General features: G+C 52.0%; 3 protein-coding genes across 3 annotated transcripts; 2 read left to right on the top strand and 1 right to left on the bottom strand.

Annotated features, from left to right (window-relative positions):
* The first annotated feature begins 59 nt into the window (after positions 1-59).
* On the top strand, positions 60-1,330 carry LOC117000073 (cytochrome b-c1 complex subunit 6, mitochondrial). The gene is made up of 4 exons (XM_033067430.1): positions 60-152; positions 238-255; positions 493-654; positions 1,075-1,330. The coding sequence occupies exons 1-4, from the start codon at positions 129-131 to the stop codon at positions 1,105-1,107; spliced, it is 237 nt and encodes a 78-aa protein (XP_032923321.1). The 5' UTR covers positions 60-128; the 3' UTR covers positions 1,108-1,330.
* Positions 1,331-2,275: 945 nt separating this feature from the next.
* NSUN4 (NOP2/Sun RNA methyltransferase 4) lies at positions 2,276-5,889 on the top strand. The gene is made up of 6 exons (XM_033067580.2): positions 2,276-2,401; positions 2,948-3,366; positions 3,504-3,658; positions 3,823-3,977; positions 4,623-4,747; positions 5,468-5,889. The coding sequence occupies exons 1-6, from the start codon at positions 2,276-2,278 to the stop codon at positions 5,739-5,741; spliced, it is 1,254 nt and encodes a 417-aa protein (XP_032923471.1). The 3' UTR covers positions 5,742-5,889.
* A 566-nt stretch (positions 5,890-6,455) lies between these two features.
* On the bottom strand, positions 6,456-20,295 carry LOC117000086 (vitamin D3 hydroxylase-associated protein-like). Its single transcript, XM_033067450.1, has 15 exons — positions 20,070-20,295; positions 15,680-15,907; positions 14,282-14,395; positions 13,832-13,975; positions 12,411-12,544; positions 11,840-12,046; positions 11,038-11,422; positions 9,856-9,981; positions 9,379-9,476; positions 9,166-9,265; positions 9,022-9,065; positions 8,540-8,579; positions 8,007-8,115; positions 7,606-7,751; positions 6,456-7,000 (listed from the first exon to the last, which is right to left on the bottom strand). The coding sequence occupies exons 2-15, from the start codon at positions 15,896-15,898 to the stop codon at positions 6,875-6,877; spliced, it is 1,992 nt and encodes a 663-aa protein (XP_032923341.1). The 5' UTR covers positions 15,899-15,907; positions 20,070-20,295; the 3' UTR covers positions 6,456-6,874.
* Between the last annotated feature and the right edge of the window lie 224 nt (positions 20,296-20,519).

The following is a 20,519-nucleotide window of genomic DNA, read 5'->3' as shown; positions in this document are numbered from 1 at the left end:
CCATGTTTGGAAGGGCCGCGCTCCGGGGCCAAGCACCGCCCTGCGGAGGGAGCGCTTCCGCTTCCGGTGCGGGCGGCGGCGCTTCCGGCGGGTGACCCTGCGGAGTCCTTCTGTGCGGCGGGAGCGCGATGGGGCAGCACGGGGAGCCTGAGGTGAGCGCGGGGCTGCGCCGGGCCCGCACGGCGCCCGCGGACGGGCAGGCGGGCGGTAACGCTGTGCTCTCTTTTCTTTCCGCAGGAAGAGGAAGAGCTCGTGGTAAGACGGGAAGCCGCGGCGGGGACTCGCAGCTGCCAGGGGCTGCTGCCCGGGGCCGTCAGCGCCGGCGAACAGGCTCGGGGGGCTCTGGCGGGGCCGCGCTGTGCCGGCGATGCGGAGCTCCGCGGGGAGGCCGGGCTGCGCTGTGCATGTGGGGATCCCTCCTGAAGCGCTGGGGCTCGGGGGGAAGCGGCGTGCAGGGGTGTCCGTGTGCTCAGAGCAGCCCCGTGTCCACAGGACCCCCTGACCACGGTGCGGGAGCACTGCGAGCAGACGGAGAAATGCGTGAAGGCGCGGGAGCGGCTGGAGCTGTGTGACGCGCGGGTGTCCTCCCGCTCCGAGACAGAGGAGCAGTGCACAGAGGAGCTCTTCGACTTCCTGCACGCCAGGGACCACTGTGTAAGTGCTCTGTTCTGAGCAGAGCTGCCTTCAGCCGCGCTGCTGACAGCGCTGCCAGGCTGAGTGTCAGCTGTGGTAGCTGTTCAGTCCCGTTTTCTTGTTTAATGTTTGGTTCATCCTTGTTACAACAGATCTAGCTGGGATTCGGTATGTTATTAAACAATTAAATAACTCAAACCCCATGTTTCTACCCCGCAAATAATATTTGGTCTTGTATTTGCCATTTTAAAGTTATTTTGAACCTGAGCTAAAGCTTTGTAAGGCATCTCAATGGCTTTCTTGAATGACTTGTTGCAGAACAAAAGCCAGGGCTGTGCAGCTGTGTGCATTGGTGGCCCGGAAAATCAAGAGGCGGGTGGTGACACCTTGCAGATTTCCATCCCTGAACCATGAGTTACTGAGGCCTCTCTTTCTTTCCAGGTTGCTCACAAGCTTTTCAGTAAGCTGAAGTGAAGAAGAGCATGGTTGTCCATCTGCTTCCACAGCTGGTGCCAGCGGTTCCTGAATCACAGTTCTGCTTCCTGCAGTCCATCCTCCATGCTGAGCATGAATGAAGCGGCTTCCTGGCAGCCTCTCACTGCCTCTGTGCTCCTGGAAGATGTGCAGCTGTGCAAAAAATACAAACGTGTTGATGTTCTGTAATTTTCCATATTAAACATTGAGAGTTCCTGTGGAAGTGCCCTGTGTTTGTTTCCTAGTTCTCACGCTTTTGACTTTTACTGGGTTGAGATCAGTGGGTGTCAGAGCCCAGTTAAGGGCAGGAGAGTTTTCCTGACTTGAGGGAATATCCTTCTTGTGCTGGCATGATGGACAGCTGGATCCCATGGGGAAAAATTTGTCTGTTGGAGCCACAACGATTATTCCTAAGCCCCACAGGACCAGTGTTGTTCACTCAGTATGTTCTAAGTTAGTCTGAAGGGAGTGAACCCTTTTCTAGGAGAGAAAAGTTCCCCACCCTCAGGGAAAAGTTGTCACCTGCCCCTCACTGTCTCCTGCTTTTGCCAGTGGCTGGAAGACCCTCCTGGCAGCAGCCAGCTCTGCCTTCTTGCCCACGAAACCAACTGCGTGGCTGTGGGGGTGCATGGGGCTGGTTCACCTGCTCAAGCCCCGGTCAGGGTCACCTGGGGGGAGCTAAAGCCTTTCTGTGCAAGTTACCAGCCCGATCTGCTCACCCTGGGACTGTCCTGTCCGTGCTCTGCCCGCTCCTTTCGCGAGAGAATGTTTAGTAGGAGGAAAGCTAGGGTATCTCATGGGATAGAAAATTTCTCGGCTCTTCTTCAAAGTGGAGTGAACCTTTTAAATTTGACTGTTCTTTTTCCATATAGTGTTCATGGTCCTTTTGCGAGGGTAAGCGTACCACGTAAGTTCCAGTAGATTTTGATGTGGTTATGTTTTTTTTTCCCTGTGCTACAGGGCAGGGTTCCAGCTCTCCCTGCGCGTTTGTTGCCGGATCCTTCTCCGCGGCTGATGCCCAAACCCAGCTCAGTAATTACGGGACGTTTAGGTTGGAAGAGACCTTAAAAATCCTTTCGCACGGCCAGGCCCCCCGAGCCCCGGTGCTCGCAGCCCGCTCCAGCCGCGCCCCCAGCGCTCCCGGTGCCGCCCCGGAAGGCGAGCGGCGATGGCGGCGCTGGGCGGGCGCGGGCGGGCGGCGGCCGCGCTGCTGCGCCGGGGAGCGGCACCGGGAGCGGCACCGGGAGCGGCACCGGGCGCGGGGCAGCGCCGGCACCGGCACAAGGAGAAATGGGTGAGCTGGGCCGGGGCGGACCAGAGCACCTGCACCCCAGGGCGCTGCTTGCACCCCGCTTTTGTCCCCGCTGACCCTTCTGCACCCCACTGCGAATCCCCTTCTCACCCCCCATTTCACCGCTCGCTCTGTGTGCAGCCGTGCCCAGCCGGGACCCCAGCCACATTCGGCCATTCCAGAATCCTGGAATCACTGGGTGTGCTGAGTTGGAAGGGATGCATCAGGATGCCTCTGCACAGGACACTCCCAGCAATCCCGCCCTGTGCCTGAGAGCATTGTCCAAATGCTTCTTGAGCTCAGACAGGCTCGGTGCTGTTCCCTGGGGAGCCTCCTTCAGTGCCCAGCCACCCTTATCCAGCATAAGTCACAGCTTCATACCATTCCCTCTGGTCCTGTCACACACTTGGAAAGGCCTCATGGACTTCTGGCAGCACAGAGCCCAGTGCTGGATTCTCCCAGAAAAACATGCAGGCTGGGTGCTGGGGCTGGATTTGGGGCTATCGAGGTGTTTTGCTTTTTAACACTTGTGTTATTTTTCCCCACCAGGCTGCCACGGCCCCGCGCGTCCCGTCCACGCGGCTGGCGCTGCACCACTTTGACACGAGCTACGGCCTGGCCCTGGGGGCCCTGTGGCCCTCGGTCCGCGCTGCCCTGCTCTGTGAGCAGAAGTACGGGGCTCTCCTCAACAACTTCGCTGCTGCTGACCACGTTCCCCAAGAGCTGGAGCTGCTCAACGCCACCAATTTCATTTCCGAGGCCCCCCAAAAGGCGCAGCTCTGGCAGCAGGGTGCAGCTGTGGGGGAAGCCAGAGGGTGCCAGGAGGGCTCTGCTGAGGGCAGGGCTGTGATGCAGGCAGGAATGATGACACAGGCAGAGATGTCCCCACCACTTTGCACCTCCATCAGCTCCAAAATCAAGTGTTACACCTTTCCTAGGGGTGACATCACGCGCTTTCGCCCTGCACGGTGAGACATCCCTGACAGGCCACCCTGTCCTTGCCAGCCTCAGGGGCTGCTTCCATGTGTCCCCATCCTCACTTCCAACTGCTCATGTATTTTCTTTTCCCCTCCAACATTTGCTTGTGCAAACGGATGATTTCCAGGCCGGATGCTCTGGGGCTCCTCGACTATTACCTGATGGATGCAGCCTCTCTCCTACCTGTCCTGGCACTCAACGTGCAGCCAGATGACTTTGTCCTCGATCTCTGTGCGGCTCCGGGTGGGAAGACTCTGGCTCTGCTGCAGACTGGGTTTTGTGGTGAGTGGGGATGAGTGTTCCCTTGTTCCTGTGTGTAAAACAGGTGGAGGAGTGTACTGCACCCATCCATGTCTGGCCATTAATAATTTCTGTGTGCAAGAGCTGGGAATCAGGTGTGTTTTTGCAAAAGTGACATTCTCAGTGTGCCTGTTCTGTCCTGTCAGGGCATCTGGCAGCCAACGACGTCTCAGTTTCCCGGACAAAGAGGCTGTACCAGATTCTCCATAGCTATGTCCCCAGAGAAGTCAGGGATACTGTGAGTGTCACCTCCTACGATGGAAGGGACTGGGACCAGGTGGAAGGTGGCACTTTCCATAAGGTATGTGTTTGGGAACCAGTGAAGATAAACCCATCAAGTTCACTTCCCTCCTCTTTTTGAGGAAGACAGCAGCTTATCCTTCCATATAACTGAGTAGTTTTCTGTAATCATAAATGCAGAGAAAGAGAGGAGACCAAGCCACATAAGGAGTAATGTTTCCTCCTGCTATCCCTTCCTGCAGGATCTGGTGATATGTGCATCTAGAGTTTTACCTTTATTTGCCTGTGTAATACCCTTTAGAAGTCCTGTTCTTGTCCATGACCTGGAAGGGGTTAAATGTGAAGATTGGATAATTTTGGCTTCTCAGCCATGTGCAGCTGCAGGGGCTGGGTTTGGTGTTCCAGGGTTGGGTGTGCTGGGAGGCATCGCTGCAGCAGCAATGCCCTGTGTGCTGCAGGGGCATTGCCAGGGACACACACAGAGCAGGGACATTAAATGAGGACATGAGTTAGTGCAGCATGGTTTCCACCATTTTTGCACATTCCCAAAATGCCAAGGCAGCCAGATGATAACAGTTCAGTGTGGTGCACACCTGTGTTGGGGCACTGGGAGCTTTGACAGGAGTGGAGGAGGGGCTGGCTGCAGGAGGGGACTTGCTGAGCTTGACCTGTGCAGGGGGCTGAGGTGGGACCTGTGCTGCTGCAGGTGCTGGTGGATGTGCCCTGCACGACAGACAGACACTCTGCCATGGAGGAGGACAACAACATCTTCCACAGGAGGCGAACCAAGGAGCGTCAGATGCTGCCCATGCTGCAGCTGCAGCTGCTGATGTGAGTGAGCTCAGTTGTGTTGTGTTCCCCAGGTGCTGGGAGCAGCTCTCCAGCACTGAAACCTCCTCTTACTCTGTGCCTAACTGGGAAATGTGGAAACCACGTGTAGTTTTCTGGCAGTGGTTGGAACGCATCAAATCACAGTAAGTGTAAGAAAGTGCAAATGTTCTTGGTCAGATCACTTGTCCTCCTGTCCCCAGCAGTAGCCATAGGCTGTAGGGAGAAGGGTTTAAGGAACAGGATAGGTACAGTTGTTTTGGGTGGTGATCTCCTGGGTCCTGGCAGTCAGCCCTGGAGGATTCCTGAGTGCTCACTTCTCCCAGCCAACAGGAGGACATGTGGTGCTGGGAAGTGCCACAGCTTGTCAGTGCTGTGGCAATAAGGAAGCAGATTAGAGTCCCATGACAGCGCTTGAACTGCAAGTATCTCTTCTCCTGCACATATATCCTGTTCCTTTGGATGTGACTGCAGGATTACACCTTCCATCTGCTCTCCAGTAGCATCTCCCACGTTAAATTCTTTATCAGTATAAATATCTGTTTGACTCTTTGCCCTGGCTCAAACACTCCTCATGTTGCAGTGACTGCCGAGCCTGTGGAGTTCAGTGGGGTCTGTCTGTCACTTCTGTGAGTTCCTGTTGGCTCCCCAGTGTCAGTGGGTGGGAATGGCTGTGTCCGTCTCTCAGAGCCCCCCCTGATGTGTGTGTTCCCTTGCCTGCAGGGCTGGGATCCTGGCCACCAAGCCGGGAGGGGATGTGGTGTATTCCACGTGCTCCCTGTCCCCGCTGCAGAACGAGTGTGTGGTGGAGAGGGCTCTGGACATTGCACAAACCCAGTTCAACATCAGTATCCACGTGGAGGACTTGAGCCACTTCAGGACGCTCTTCCAGGACACGTTTTCCTTCTTCTTGGACTGCCGGCTCGGGGAGCTTGTCCTGCCTCACCTCACAGCCAACTTTGGGCCCATGTATTTCTGCAAACTACGTCGCATGTAGAAGGGAGAACAGACTCTTTGCTGCCCAGGAAATAGCCCAATATTTAAGGGAAAGCAGAACTGCTTTATATTTATTTTTCTTTCTAAAATGTCCCAAAGGATGCCTGCTTTTTCACTGCAGACATAGGGAATAAATGAGAAAGACCTGCTGTGGTGTTTCCTGAATATTTATCTGTTTGAGACTGAGGTGTTTAATCTGGGAAAGAGAGAGGTCTTATCAGAGGGAGCGATTTATCCATCTGTGTGGGGCAGGATAAATGGCCCTGCTCTCTTCCTCCTGTCTGACTGCTTTGATCCTACATGAGCAGGTTTGGGTTAACAAACACCATCTGGGGATCTCAGCCTTTCTGTCCCAGAACTCACCATCTGCATAAATGAGTTGCATCTGCCTGTGCTTATCTCCCACATTCAGAGAGAGCAGCCTGAGGTCCTGAAAGCAGAGGTTCCTTAGAGTGCTCCTCCTGTGGGGTTGGAAATGTGCTTGGGATGCTGGAGTTCGGTGCTGTGGAGAGGCCAGCGGCTGTTGTCATCCCTCACAGCTAGGATGGCTGTGGGTAAATGTGAGTGGTCCCATGCTAGATGCCATTTAATGTCCAGTGGGCAGGGGTTTGTATGATTCTGAGTAGTAACTTCATTTATAGAATCGTCATAATCAGTAAAGGATTACTGGAATTTATGATAAGAGTTGCCTAATAGTTACATTTTTATTTTTCTGAGCAAAATACAGTGGTGGGAGCTAATGGACACAGTTGTAATCCTCATGGGGCATTCCATAGTTATATCCATATGAAGTTGCTCCAGTGCCAGCAAGAAAATACTATTGAACTTCTGTAATCCTTTCCTCTCAGCACCGCCCTGCTTCTGCAGGAGGCAGCGCTGGTGGAAATAGAGGTGAAGGGTGAACCCACATCCATGGCCATCCTTGCCAGAGGTGCAGTTCCTAGATTTACCACTGTTTGAACCTATGCTAAGCCAGTCCTGCAGGGCATCTTGGTTCCTTACAGGATCTGTGTTGCTTGGCAAGGAGAAAGGTCAGGAGATGGCATTTCCTTCCTCCTCCCCTGCTCGGTGTAGTCTCTGCACTGCTGGTGGCAGTCGTGCAGCACTGTCCCTTCTCCTTGGGGACCATGGTGACTATGGCACTCTCTTGTCACGGCTGAGGGTCTCCACCTCCTTCATGAAGCGCAGGCACAGCTCCTCCTGCCAGGGCAGAGCCACGCACTGCACGGCCACGGGCAGCCCCAGGGCTCCTGACACAGCCTGCAGTGGGTGCACCAGCAGGGAGGGCTCACCCGGGGGCTCACACCTCCAGCAGATGTGGGGAGCTTGGTTTAGGCCTGTGGCTCATCCCAGAGAGTGGGGAGGCTGGAGTTAGAGCCCTGTTAGTGTGCTGAGCAGAGGGAAGGCTGTTCTCTGATAGAAATGGTTGCCAAATATTGGGTAACATGTTTGAGCTGTCTTGTGGGCAGGTCCAGCATCCTCATTCCTGATCCATGCTCCACTGACAGCCTGGGCCTGGCTGAAGGCAACGTGGAGCAGGAGGAAAGTGCAGTGCAGTGTTGTGGGCTGTGGCTGTTGCAAGGACCTGCTCCCAGAAGCTTTGCTGCATGGCTCCTTGCTGGCTTCAGCCTACCCAGCCTGCCATAGATCCTTTAGTCCCCCCAAAGCTTAGTCACCTTTGGAGCTTGGGAGAAAAGTAAGGGGTGTGTTCAAGGTGGATTTGGGGATTAGCAAGGGGTGTATAAAGAAGCTAGGAATTTTTTTTGCACTATGCCTATAGTGATGGAGATATTTAGGAGCCCTGATATCATTGAAACTGTTACCTGAACTCCCACCAGCAGTCTCTGCTCCACCACTTCCCATACCTGCTTCAGTGTCCGGTCCCAGGGGTCATCACAGCATCCTTTGTAAAGCTTTAACTCTTCCTCATCAGCCTCTGTCACGGTGCTGACAGGAACAACCCCGGCAGGGAAGTTCAGGACATTGTACAGCATCGTGGAGGAGATGGCATCTGAGAGAAGCAGGAGAGGGTGCAGGCAGTCACAACCTCCTGTCTTCAAACTTACACATTCCATATTCACTGGAGCCCTGAGAACTGTGTGTCTGTCTCCACCAGCTCAGAGAGCTCTCTGTAGTCACTTTTCCTTCCTAATTCCCATTAAATGCTTGGGTGGGCAGTGAAGCTCCATGGCAATTGATGTTTGTTTCCCTCCAATCTCAGCCACTGTGCTTCTCTGCCCTCCTGGGAAGGCCCAGACTCACTTACTGAGGAGTTTCCCAGGGTATCCCGTGGTGAAGGCAGGGCCCAGGACAGGGCACAGCACAACGTCCAGCTGGAGCTCCTTCCACTGGGCGATGAACTGGGAGCGGTACTCCTGGGGAGGAGAGGGGCACATCCATGCCTGCAGCCTCTCAGCCTCTCCAGGCAGCAGCAGGCACTGGTGCTCAAGGGATGAGGCAGAGGAGCATGTGTTTGCCTCCACAGCATGTCCAGATCATGGCCAGGAGTTTGAAAGTGATGGCCCCTTTGGCCATCCCCACTCCCAGGACAGCCTTCCCTGTGCCTGAGCATGAGCACTGCAGGCAACCAAGGAAGTTCTGTCTGGGCTGACTCAAAAGCGCATCCACCTCATTCCCATCCACCCCATTCCTATCCTTCTTTTGCCCTTCCCTCCATCCTGTGTCCTCCCCAGCAGCCCTGAACAATCCCTTTCCAAAATGATGGCTCTCTGACCTGGCGCCTGCCACAAAGCCTCAACTTGTAACATGATGCCAGAGAGCAAAGTCCTGGAAACACACCTGTATTTGATGGTGGTGATTCCACATCTCCTTCACTGATCTGCAAGTAAAAATCATAGCAAATCACATCTTTAAGTTTTAAGAGGAGGAGGAATTGCTTAAATAGTCCTCTGGGTTGGTTTTAGCAATTGCATTAAACAATACAGCTTTCACAATCCTCTAAAGTTTCCTTTGGCATCTGGCCAAGCAATTAAGCAGCAAATGTCTGGAAGTGCTGGAGAAAAGGTTTCCCTGATGGGCCTGGATTTAATACTCATATCTTATACAGGCTTCCTGTAATGACCTTATCCATTCAAATGCCTCATTCCTGTCAGAATATCACTAGGGGCAGGGAAGCCGTGTCCAGGAATCAAGGACAGCCCCTGCAGAGAGCAGATCACAGCCTGTTGTGAATCCAGTCCATCCCCCACCAAGCCATGGACACCTAGAGGAGAAGGTATCACCCATTTCCATGGACATCCCTGGGGACAATGCCATCTTACCTCATTCCAGCCAAGGCACTCAGGTAGTCAGCCAGGCGGGGAAACTGGAAAGGCACGAGGTTCCTTAGGGCCATGACAGGTGGCTGCAGTGACTTGTGTCACCCTGGGAAACCCCCATTCCTGTCCTGAGGGACAGGGACTCACCAGAGGTTTAAGAAGCAGAGCCAGCAGCTTCTTCACCAGCCTTGGGATCTTGCAGGAATTCACCTGTGATTTCAAGCCTGGATCTACAATATCTCCTGTGCTGAGAGATGACAAGAGGATGCCAGAGAAACTGCCCTTTCTCAGAGACCTGAGTGTTGCCTGTTTGGAGTGGGAGAGCTGGGCTCATTGTGCCTGTGCCATGTTCCTACTTACAACACATCCAGCCAGGTACGGCCTCCATCAGCAAAAAAGGTCTTAAAAAACAGTTCATTCATGACATAGGGGATCCGAGGAGGAGAGAAGAGCACCAGCTGCACCAAAACACAAGATTATGTGGCAGCCTGGGGATGTGAATAGTTTCCAAGACCCAAATGTAGATATTCCTCAAAGGCAGAGAAGCACCTCCCTGGGCTCCATGTGCCAAGAGAAGCCCTGGTTCAATTGTTTTCCATCCAGGCACCTCCCCATGAGATGATTCCTGCTGTTTGCCCAGAGATGCACTGCTCCCTTAGGCACAGGGGCTCTGCCTGGTGTTATGTGGCTGGGGTAACACAATCCCATACCTCAGCCAGGTCATTTTCCCCACAGATGTGCTTGGGAGCTGTGTCTGGTTTCTGAAGGGTGATTTCCTCAGCGAGGAGCGAGGCTGGGGACACTCTGGGGAGAGGAGCAGGGGGTGGTGGTGCTCACCTGGTGCCCAGCTGCCTGCAGAGCATGCCTGGTTTCCTGCACTGCCCTCCTCATGCAGGGGGGCAGCGGGACGTAGCCGTCGGTGTCGTAGTACCCGACCCGCAGCGGAGTGGAGCTGGAGTACACCTGGAGCACAGACACCAGTTTGGCAATCCTGTTCCTAATGGGATTGCTGTGAAAATCCTTTAGACATCACCATTGACCAGGGACTGACTGGATCCAGCCACACCCACTCTACACCAGGAAGGCAAAGGGGGTCCTCTGAACCTTGTGAGGCAGTGGGAGGGTCTCCCCTACTCCTTGTATTTCACTATTAAATATCAACTGTTGGCCAGTCTGGGACTTCAGCTGTACCTAGGCTCTGTCAGGAGTTTAGAAAGCAAGGGGGTCCTTTCTGAGCCTTGTGACTCAATGGGAGGGTCTTCCCTGCCCTTTGCACCTTTGTCCTTTGCATCCCCAGTCTCCATGCAAATCATTCCAAAGGGACACTAAGCTGATTTTCCTTTTATGCTCCATCTTCGTAATAAGTAACAGAGTCATTGTACTATGTCACCCTTTTGCAAATTTATATTAAAACCTGCATTTTCCAATGCCTGTGGCAGTGATTCTTTAGGTGACCCAAATCGCTCATTCATGACCCCCACCCTGCTGGGGTAGGTCTGCTCCTGTGCTGACACCCACTGCAGAAGGGGGCAAGAGCTCCAAATGCTAAGGAGTGACTAATATTCTGATTTGCTGTTTATAGTTCCTCTTTTCAAATGTCTACCCCTGCCTTCAGGAGGAGCACAGCCACTCTAGACAAGTGGTGTCAACCACTGCTAAAGAGGTGGAGGTGGAGAAACCTCCTGAGGCTGGTCTGTTGCAGAGAGAAGGGGAATCTACCCTCAGTTAGGAGATTTGCTGCAGCAGTCTGATGGTGTCTCATCTTCCCCTGAAGATCTCTAGCTATTTGCTCCCAGTGTTGCTCTTTCCTGGATCTTCTAAATTCAATAAGCTGCATTCCAGCTGAGAAGACAGACAGGATAACTACTGATTTGCCTATTTTTTAAAAAATAAGAATTAAGAATTGTGCCCTCAAAGAGATCTGTTTTACTGAAAACCAGTGCTGTAAAGATAACTGGACCCTGCAGGAGGGTGTGTGGCACCCTGGAAGGAGCCAGGGCTTGCTGAGGGAAGCCTCACCTTCTCATTGAAGGGGATGGGGGGCACGGTGGGGTCCAGCTGGAACATCTCCTGGCACAGCAGCGCCTTCATGCACAGGGCCAGGCTGTCCACGTCCCTGGCCATGGGCCCCACGGCACAGGACACTGCATGGGACAAGAAAAAACAAAAACATCCACATTGAGCAGATGGGTGTGCCAAACACCCCCCACCCCCCTGCACAGCCATGCTGGAGTGAGCAGGCAATGAGGGAAGTTTCAGACAGACTCCAGACAGGCTTGGCTGTCTCAGGTTTTCTTCTGGTCTGCAGGAGAACATCAGGCTCTTCACAGGATGTAAGGGAAAGGAATTTAAAATGAATGTACCTGCCAGGATGCCATTGACAGGGTCAGTCACTCCAGACAGGCTACGGGAAAAGAAGTGTATTGTCATTCCAGTAATGGGGAAATATTCACAATGTGTTTGAAAAGCATAGTGAGGTCTCTGGCTTAGGACCAGAAACAGAAGGAAATTATTTCAAAAATTTGAATTGAGTAGTGCAAAACAGGAGATTTTGGCCAAAATAAAACAAACAAACAAACCTAAACCCCAACAAATCTTTCCATTTTGGCATTATTTATCTCCCTTTTACTTTTAACTCCAGGCTAGATTTACAATGCAAATATGCCCATTTCACAAAATCTGACCATCCAGGGAGAGGTTTTGAGCAAAGCAAGCCGCCCTTGGAGAGCCACCCTCTCTCCTCCCTCCAAGCACTTGCCCAGCATTTCCCCTTGAGCCCAGCTGGCTTGGGCAGGGTTGGAAGGGCAGGGCCAGCACCCACCTGAGCCTGCTGGCCGTGGGTTTGAGGCCACAGAGCCCACAGAAGCTGGAGGGCAGGCGGATGCTGCCGCCTATGTCGGAGCCAACGCCCAGGATGGAGCCTCCCCCTGCGATCAGAGCTCCCTCCCCGCCCGAGGAGCCCCCGGGGCTCTTCTGGGGGTTCAGGGGGTTCAATGTCTGGCCAAAGATGGGGTTGCTGCAGTCGTAGCTGGGGAGAGGAAAGCCAGGAAAGAGGCTGTGAGGAACATGCCTTGGGTTTGTTTGGTTTCCCTTGCAGAGAGCCTGTGTGGCACAGCCAAGCCCATCCTTTCATCCTGTGAATCCCTCAGGACACTGCTCATTCCCACCAGCTCTGCTCTCCCTCCCGTGCACAAGTGCACTTCATTTCTCTTGACTCATGGTAGGTTTTTCCCCCTCTTTGTCTCATCTGACAGCTCCTTCAGCTGAGATTGTTGTTGCCAGATGATGGAAGAGGGACTCTCCAGGCCATGTCTCAGGAGCCAGGGAGGAGCCTGTCCAGGGACCTACAGGCTGGGATTTTCCTTCAGAAGATTTTTAAAGATGTGTGTCACCTGAAGAGAGATTGTGGCACATTGGTCATTGCAAATGGGATGGCCCCTTGTCTCTTCAGGACCTTGACCAGGACACTGTCCTCCTCCATCAGAGTGCCCAGGCACTGCACGAGCCCACAGGTTGCCAAGTGGCCCTGCAGGGAGGAGAAGTGACAAGGGACATGGTCAGTGCAGTTCCTATGCTGTGTTGGAAGGATTATCTGGTGTTCCTTCAGGGTTGTGTGCCTGGTACCAGCCCTTGCTCGAAGGACTCCCTCTCCTTCCATCCCTGGCATCGGGTTAAAGCTCCCCTGAAGCTCTCCTTGCTCTTTGTCCTGCTCCTTTTCTCCCCTGACCCAGTGCAGCTCCACACTCCATAGCTGCACTAACTCAGGATCAAACCAGCTGCCCAAGTGAATCCACCAGGATTACTCCCATATAAACAAAATGTGTGAGTCTTTTTCAGTTAGCCTTGGTATTTGGGGCTCGCTTTGGACTTAAGCCCTCAACTTTAGTGCAGCCTGTACTGTGTCGTGTATCAGAGGAGAAATCATTTGTGTCTAACTATTTATCCCTGGTTTTTCTCTGCTGATAGAGGTTTGTGCTGCTTTTGGCTGGGGTAGAGTTTATTTTCTTCACAGTAGCTACTGCAGGGCTGTGTTTTGAGTTTTGTGCTGTAAACAGTGTTGATAACACAAGGATGTTATTGTTATCACTGAGCAGGGCTTGCACAGAGCTTCTCATACCAGTGAGCAGGCTGGGGGTGCATGAGAACTGGGAGGGGACAGTCAGGACAGCTGGCCCCAAGTGACCAGAGGGACATTCCATACCATATGGAGTCATGCCCAGCAAATAAAGCTGGGGGAAGAGGAAGGAAGGGGAGATGTTTGGGGTGCTGGTGTTCGCCTTTCCCAGTTCCCATCACACACGATGGGGTGGCTGAACACCTGCCTACCCAGGGGATGTGCTGAATTAATCCTTTGTTTTGCTTTGCTTGTGTGCAGAGTTTACCAAATAAACTGTCTCTTATCTCAACCCACATTTTTTCTCACTTTCACCCTTTCTATTCACTCTCCCTCATCCCACTGTGTGTGAGGGGAGTGAGTGAGTGAGTGAGTGAGTGAGTGAGTGAGTGAGTGAGTGAGTGAGTAAATGAGTAAATTAATGAGTGAATGAGTGAGTGAATGTGTGAGTGAGTGAATGAATGGATAAGTGAATGAATGAGTGAATAAGAGTAAATGAATGAGTGAATGAATGAGTGAATGAGTGAGTGAGTGAGTGAGTGAGTGAGTGAGTGAGTGAGTGCCCTCAGACACAGCCAGGTTTCCAGCCAGGTGGTGCAAGCAGGGAGGGATTTGGCCCCTTCCCCATTCTCCCCTCCCAGCACTTCCCCACCCAGCCCAGCCCACTGTGGGACACTGCACAAGCACAAAGGGAAGAACCTTGTGGCCGATGTGATCCTTGATGCTGACGGGGATGCCATAGAGCAGCCCCTTCTCCTCGTGCTGTTCTATTTCCTGGAGCTGCTGCTCACACTCTGGGATGAAGTGTCGCAGGCAGTTTGTCTGCTGGGTCACTTCCAGGGCCTTTGTTGGGTGTGTGGAGGAACAGGTGTTAGATAAGAACAGCATCATTACACAGCTGCATGCAGCAGCTACCTTGATCAAAAATCCAGCATGAATAACCCCCTCCCCAGAGCATCCCAGCTCAATCCCTCTCAAAGGACTGTCCAGTGATGGATCTGAGCCAGGAGACAGAGCATGTTTTTCTCTTAATGTCTGTTATACTAAAGGCTGGCCATAATCCAGCTCCAAGAAGCCTTTTCATTCACCAGCATGGCATGGAGAATGTAAAAGATTTGCTTTTCCATCTCACTGGGGATGGACACTCACCTTCTCTAAGTAGGTGTAGAGGACACTCCTGGGGGACAGAGACCCTTCCTGGAGTCTTCCACTGAGTTCCAGCAGGGGCAGGGACAGAATTGCATCCCTCTGGACACCAGGGACCTGCAGAGGGAAGGTGAGGGGGCCCAGGGCAGCAGCTCCAGTCACCCTTTGGCTCAAGGGATAGGGCTGTAAAGTTTTGTCAACATCATCCACAGCTTGCTGGAAAGGCAGATCCTGCATGTGGGGGTTCAGACCTTGAGCTGCCAAGTGTTTTATCCTGAGTTTGGATATCACAAACAGGATACAAACACAGGAGTCCAGGTGTAGAAGGGCTTCACTCATCCACTGCGGCAGAGGAGATGGCAGTGCCTTGCTCCTGGCATGGTGGGACTTAGCCACCGACCAAGACGTAACCTCAGCTGAACAAACACTGCCTGGGGCAGAAGTAACAAAGTCCTTGTGCACAAGTCTCAGGCTGTCCTTTCCTCCCTCAGAACAGATACTGGCAGTGCAGGACAGCCTGGGCTGAGAACAAACATTTAACAGCTCAAGCCCATCAAAGTGCAAGGAAGTCAGCAGGAACTCACAGGTGGTCTACCCAGGTAAAGGAGACAGGTGGTTCTCAGTGCCACCAGGTTTTTGGAGCTTTTATATGATGTATTTATACTTATATAGATCTATATTTAAGAAAAAAAGGTTGTAGATAAATGTATCACTTGTAGCTGGCACGCTTTATCTCCAGGTGTGTTACCTGTATAAACATGAGCTGGTTTACCCAGAAGAGCAGAAAGGAAAGGTGGTTAGAAATGATGTTGCAGTAGGAATTCAGGGCTATGCTGGCTCCATGCCTGGCTCATTCACCCCCAGGTCATGGCCTGGCTGCTCCCAGGGACACTGAAAACCCTGAACTTCATTAGTGCAGTTAGACCAGGCATCTGGGCAGCCTGATGGAGAGATGCCACTGACTGATTGCTGCTTTTGGAGACACTCCCAGAGCTGTCCAGACGCCAGGTTTTAGAGACAAAGGTGTGAACAGATGTGCAAACTTAGAGTTAAGTAGAGGAAAAAGCTTTCTTGCTTCTACCCATTATTGACAAGAGATATTTCCAGCTCATGAAAGAGCTGGAGTTTGGATCAATGAAGATCCAGTGCATCATCACCTGTGTTGTTCAAAAGCCTCTTCTCAGTGAGTAATTCACATTCCCCAGGCTGTAGACTCCCACCACATCTCACCCAGCTGGAGGAGGGCAGTGATCTCCCTGCCGCCAAGGCAGCCTTTCCTCTTGTTGAGGGCTGCTGGCACACCTCCTCATAAAAGCTGTGGGGCCATGAGCTGGAAGGAGGAGCTGAAGGGCAGCATCAGACACCCCAGTGGGACTCAGACCCCTGAGGAGGATGGGTTACCTGCTCCCTGAACTGCTGGACAGCCTTTGCCATTTTCTTCATCCCCTCATCCCGGGTCCTCCGAGCCTCTTCCATTTTCTTCTGGACCATCTTTTTGCTCAGCCATTTCCAGACCCCCAGGGCTGCCACAGAGCCACCGAGCAGGGCAAGGGCAGCAGGGACATTCACTGTCCTCTCTGGCAGGAGCTGTCCCAGCTGCTGCTGGATCATCATGTGCATTTCTGCTCTCTGAGGATGCAATGAGAAAGAAAAGCAAGGCAGGTTCAGGAGACCTTCCCTGACTCCCCACGCCCATCCCACCCCCCAGCACCCCTGTCCTGGGTCAGCAAACAGTTCAGAGTGTTCAGTCCAAAGCTGACCTCTGCAGAGCTACTGCAAGTGGAGCGTGCAGTGAAAATTATTAACCACCAAATGGAGAATGTAAAATTTGCTCAATGAACCTTGTGTTCATTGGGGTGTTGTGTTCATTGGGGTTTTCTGGACTGTGGGAAGCTCTCTGCTGGGAAGGACTGTAGGATCAACTGAACAAATGAAGCAAGGAAATTGCTGCTCTCCTATTTCCTGTGCAGCCTGAGAGGACAATGAGAGAAGAGGAAAAACAGCTTGAAATAACAAGGCTTCCCTGCACAGGGCTGGGGAGTGGTGTGCTGAGGGAATGCACAGCTCTGGGGTACCCTGGGCTCACCAAGTCCCTTCTGTTGTTGCCATGGTGGCCAGAGGAAGTTTGGCACTGCTATGGTGTCCTCATGCACCAGAAGGAGAGGCTGTTCCACCCTGTGACAAAGCACGTTGGCCTTAGGAGTGGAAAATCCCACAGGCTTGCAGTCCAGAGAGCAAACTGTTTCCACCAGCTATTGGAATGGCTGCTGTCTGACGTCTGTCCAGCACAGAGACCTCACACTGCAAGCACCAAGAGCCACACACTGAGCTGAAGGCAGCAGCCCAGCCAACATCAACCATGGTCTGTCTGCAATCTCCTCTGCTGCTTTTGCATGGTGGATCCTCCCCATGGGTCCCCTCCTTGGGAAGAGTGTTTGGGCAGCTATGGATTGAGCATTACAAAACTTTGCAAGCTTCCAGCAGAATGTGGAACTGGATATGGAATGGAGGCTGAAGAGGCCTCTCCCTTCAGGGCTAAGTGGTTCTCTAGTGCTCAGTTTTCCATTGTCACATGCATTCTCAGCAGTTGTAAGAGTTTACTGCTGTTTTCTGTCACAGTTTGTGTCAGCTGGGAATGTTCTTATCTTAGCTCTTAACTAGAGAAATTTATGGACTCTGAACAAATCTGGCTTTGGTGTCCTTGAAGCATTCTGGAGCTGGCAGCAATGTGGTACAAATTGAGCTGGCCTTTTCCCCTGTCCATTCCAGTGGCACCTCTCCTTGGGGGATGCCCCCTCAGCTCTGGCACTGCTGGTGTGAGAAGAGCTGCAGCTTGGGGACGTGCCTGCAGCTCATCCTGCTCCTGCTCCATGGTGCTGGATGCAGCAGAAGGTGCAGAGTGATGCATGTGAGCAGTCAGCAATGCCCAGCCCTCTCCCAATCCTTATCCTGCCTCCAGGAATCCATGCAAGCACTTCCTGAGGCAGAGGTGGGTTCTTTGCTGTGTGGCAGCACCACAACCTCTGTGATGGGCCGAGCAGATGTGGGAGGGTTTTCTCTCTGTGCTGGGAAGGAAATTGGCCTCCCACATCTGCCTGTGCACTGGGATCTGTGCCCTGATCCTGCCCTTTAGACACTTGGTAAATGTTTAACACAGGCACAGCTGTGTCTGGGCTGACTTGGCATTTCAAAGGGCAGATTTCCAGAGGGCTGGATGCTGCTGGGGAAAACCCTTCTCCTGCCAATGTGCCAGCATCTCCACTCCTTCATGGATCTGAGGTACGGCTCCTCCTGCCACCACAAGGCCACAAATCCAAGGGAACCTAAAGGAGGGAAGTAGAGGGATGTCCCAAGTCAAACCTGAGGTCCAGAGCAGAGGAGACAGACCTGCCTACTCACAGGTCAATATTCACTTCTCCATCTTGATTTTGGCACCTGAATTGTTCCAAGACCAAGGTCAAACCCATTAGTGGAGCTCAGATGAAAGCCATGACCCTTTTCACAAGGAGAGTCAGCCTGTAACAGCTGGTCTGGGATTTCATTGTGGCATCCACAACATGCCCTTCACTTTGACCATCCCAGAAAAAGGCAATTAAACCAAGTCAGAGAGATCCCTCCTGTCCCCAGCAAGAGCTGCACCTCCTTTGCTTGCAAAAGCAAGACTGCAGTGATTCACTCTCAGCAGGTTCAGCTCTCAAGCCGGCTGGGTCATTTCTAAAATTCTTATAACTGAACTGTTTTCTCCCTAAATTGGTAGGAAACATTTTTGTCAGCTTTGACCCTATTTTGATTAACATGACAAAGAATAAATCCTGACAGCTGTGTCTTGTGTTCGTGTATTTGTAGCCAAACACTCTGAGGCTCTTTTTAAAACTATTTACAAAATGAGGCACATTAACTATGCTGCTCTGAAAGAATTTTAAAGACAAAATACCAAAATCATAGTGAAATGGGCTGGACTCCTCCGGGGAACTTGTTCAACTTGGCTCAGAGGGCTGAATGAATGTTTTCTGGGAACTCTCCAGTTTCTGACTCATTTCAGCCTGGAATATCCATTGGATGCATAACACTTTCCTCAGTTCCATTCCAACCCCACCAGTACTCATAGAACATAACAACTGCTAAGAAACTTTCCCCTACCTAAGCTGCAACTTTCCAAACACCAAGGACATCAGCTGAGAGGTTAGGGCCTGTCTCTAGCAATCCTTTTTCACATTGCTCAGCCCTATTGGCTTTTCCTGAATAAACTGTGATAGGATGGGAAGAGAGAGCTCCCATAGCAACCCTCAGACCTCTGACAGCAGGGGCTGTCCTGACCATCCCTACATTTTCCCCACTTTTATGGGTATTGCACTATTTTCCTTCAGATTTTCCATAGCCAGAACTTGTCCAGCAAGGCAGAGGTGTGATCAGAAAGGGTGTGCAGAGAGCTGTTAGTCCTACACCAGAAGTCCAGGAGCATTCCCATTTCTTCTGTCATGTCTGGTGTCTTGCACAGATCTGTCCCCAGATGTGACAGCTGTGACTTCAGTGCCCTGAGGGTGAGGGACAGGGATGTGCCCAGCTGCTCCATGACTGGGCACAAATCTCACAGCAGGAAGCTGGGCTGTCACTGGTCTCCCATGGGCAAGCAGGGAATGTTGGAAGCTGGAGAACAGTAACAGGAAAGAAAAACAATGAAGAAAGAGCAGATTGAGACCAAGCTTGGAGGGGTGAGGATTTGTGCAGTAAACAGCTGTTTCAGAGTGAAAGATGTACCAACCCTAATTCTTGCTTTTCTTTTTTTTGTGTTTCAAGGGTGAGCTTTGTTATGTTCAGGTGTTTCATTTCCCCCATTTTTTGAACATTTGCTTCAAGCTTCTTCAACTACCACCTCCCTTGAAACTTGCTTGATGTGGATGTCTGGGATCCTGGGAATGTTTGTGTCCCTAATTTTCTCTGCCACTGCCTGCTGTGTAGAGAGCTCTGTGTGTTTTGGATACTGTAAGGAGACACCTGACTCGTTCTAACCACTCATGTTCTCTTGCTGTAAGTCCTTCTATGGAGTTTTATTTGCTCCTGGTCTTGTGATTATGCAACAATGTGAACTGCAAACTAAAGAAAAAGGTCCTGCAAAATAAAGTAAAACCAAAATAAAAACCTGGATTCTCTGATGCCTCAGTCTCTCAACCTTGCTTGTTTATTTATCTAGCCACAGAATGAAATGTGGATTAAGGAGGACAGATTTAAATTACTAAAATCTAGAGGGAGGAGGAAAAATGATCAAAGACCACAGCCAGGATATTGAAGATGAAAGAAACCGGTAAAAACAGAGCCCTTTTGGCCCAAGCAGCATTTGTACATAATCCCCTGAGACAGAGCAGAGCCTGGACTTTGGTCAGTGCAAACACACGATGCAGGTCTGTAAGCAGCAGCTCTGGAGAAGGAGCTGCAGCAGGGCTGCAAACAGCAGCGCTGTGCTGCTGGGTGTGCAAGGGGCTGACATTCTTTCTGCAGCTTGCAGGAGGCCTGCAGGAAGAGCTCTCCTGAAAACTTGAAGTTATGCCCTGCTAAGGGTCTTTCTCTGCTGGTGTTTCAGCACCCAACCTCACCAGAATGCTCTCAGCATCACCCTCCCCACTTTCCCTACATTTATGCAGCTGATGTCATAGACAACCTGGCTGGAGAAGGGCCCTATCTTTTACCCAGGAAGGTGCTTTGCTGTCTGCCCAGCTGAGGCATTTACCTGATCTGTAAATTCCTGAACAGACCCCTAAATCAGATCCAAACATGTATCTTATTTCCCTCATACCTTTTCAACATTCTTCTGGAAGTCTTCTCTACCTCATCCACTTCAGTGCCAGGAGAGTTTTATCTGAGCATCCATGCTCTCTACTTCAGCATCTGCTGGATCACAGGGAGAAATTCCCTTTGGCTGCTGGGTCTGGGAGTGAGTGCTGCAGGATCCTGAGATCCAGTGACTGGCTGGAGGCAGGAGAGGGGAGAGCAGGAGGAAAGCAAATCCCTTCTAGAGCCATCCACAAGGAGCAGCTGGAATGCAGAGCACAAGTATGCCTGGAGAAATTCCAGGACTTTTTCACTTGGTTCAGCCTTGCAAAGATAGGGAGGAATACAGGAGTGAAGGACACAGACTTTCCTGGCAAAACAAGGTCTCTGCATGCTCAGGTATAGCCAGATTGATTAATGGAGAGCTCCCACCTTCCCTTTGAGAGGACAGCTAAAGACCCTTTGGTCCTGGCCT

Source organism: Catharus ustulatus, chromosome 9 (genome assembly GCF_009819885.2).
Source record: "Catharus ustulatus isolate bCatUst1 chromosome 9, bCatUst1.pri.v2, whole genome shotgun sequence".
Classification (NCBI taxonomy): Eukaryota; Metazoa; Chordata; class Aves; order Passeriformes; family Turdidae; genus Catharus; species Catharus ustulatus.
The sequence above is the reverse complement of the archived record's forward strand: the minus strand, read 5'-3'. Positions and strand labels throughout refer to the sequence as shown.

Coding starts and splice junctions, on each gene's coding strand:
- LOC117000073 (XM_033067430.1), top strand. CDS start 129: ATGGGGCAGCACGGGGAGCCTGAG. Junction 655..1,074: donor TGCACGCCAGGGACCACTGT/GTAAGTGCTCTG, acceptor CTTTCTTTCCAG/GTTGCTCACAAGCTTTTCAG.
- NSUN4 (XM_033067580.2), top strand. CDS start 2,276: ATGGCGGCGCTGGGCGGGCGCGGGCGGGCGGCGGCCGCGCTGCTGCGC. Junction 3,659..3,822: donor GCTGCAGACTGGGTTTTGTG/GTGAGTGGGGAT, acceptor CTGTCCTGTCAG/GGCATCTGGCAGCCAACGAC. Junction 4,748..5,467: donor CTGCAGCTGCAGCTGCTGAT/GTGAGTGAGCTC, acceptor CCTTGCCTGCAG/GGCTGGGATCCTGGCCACCA.
- LOC117000086 (XM_033067450.1), bottom strand. CDS start 15,898: ATGCACATGATGATCCAGCAGCAGCTGGGACAGCTCCTGCCAGAGAGG. Junction 14,396..15,679: donor TCCAGCAGTTCAGGGAGCAG/GTAACCCATCCT, acceptor TTCCCTCTGCAG/GTCCCTGGTGTCCAGAGGGA. Junction 8,116..8,539: donor ATCACCACCATCAAATACAG/GTGTGTTTCCAG, acceptor TCTCCTCCCCAG/GAGTACCGCTCCCAGTTCAT.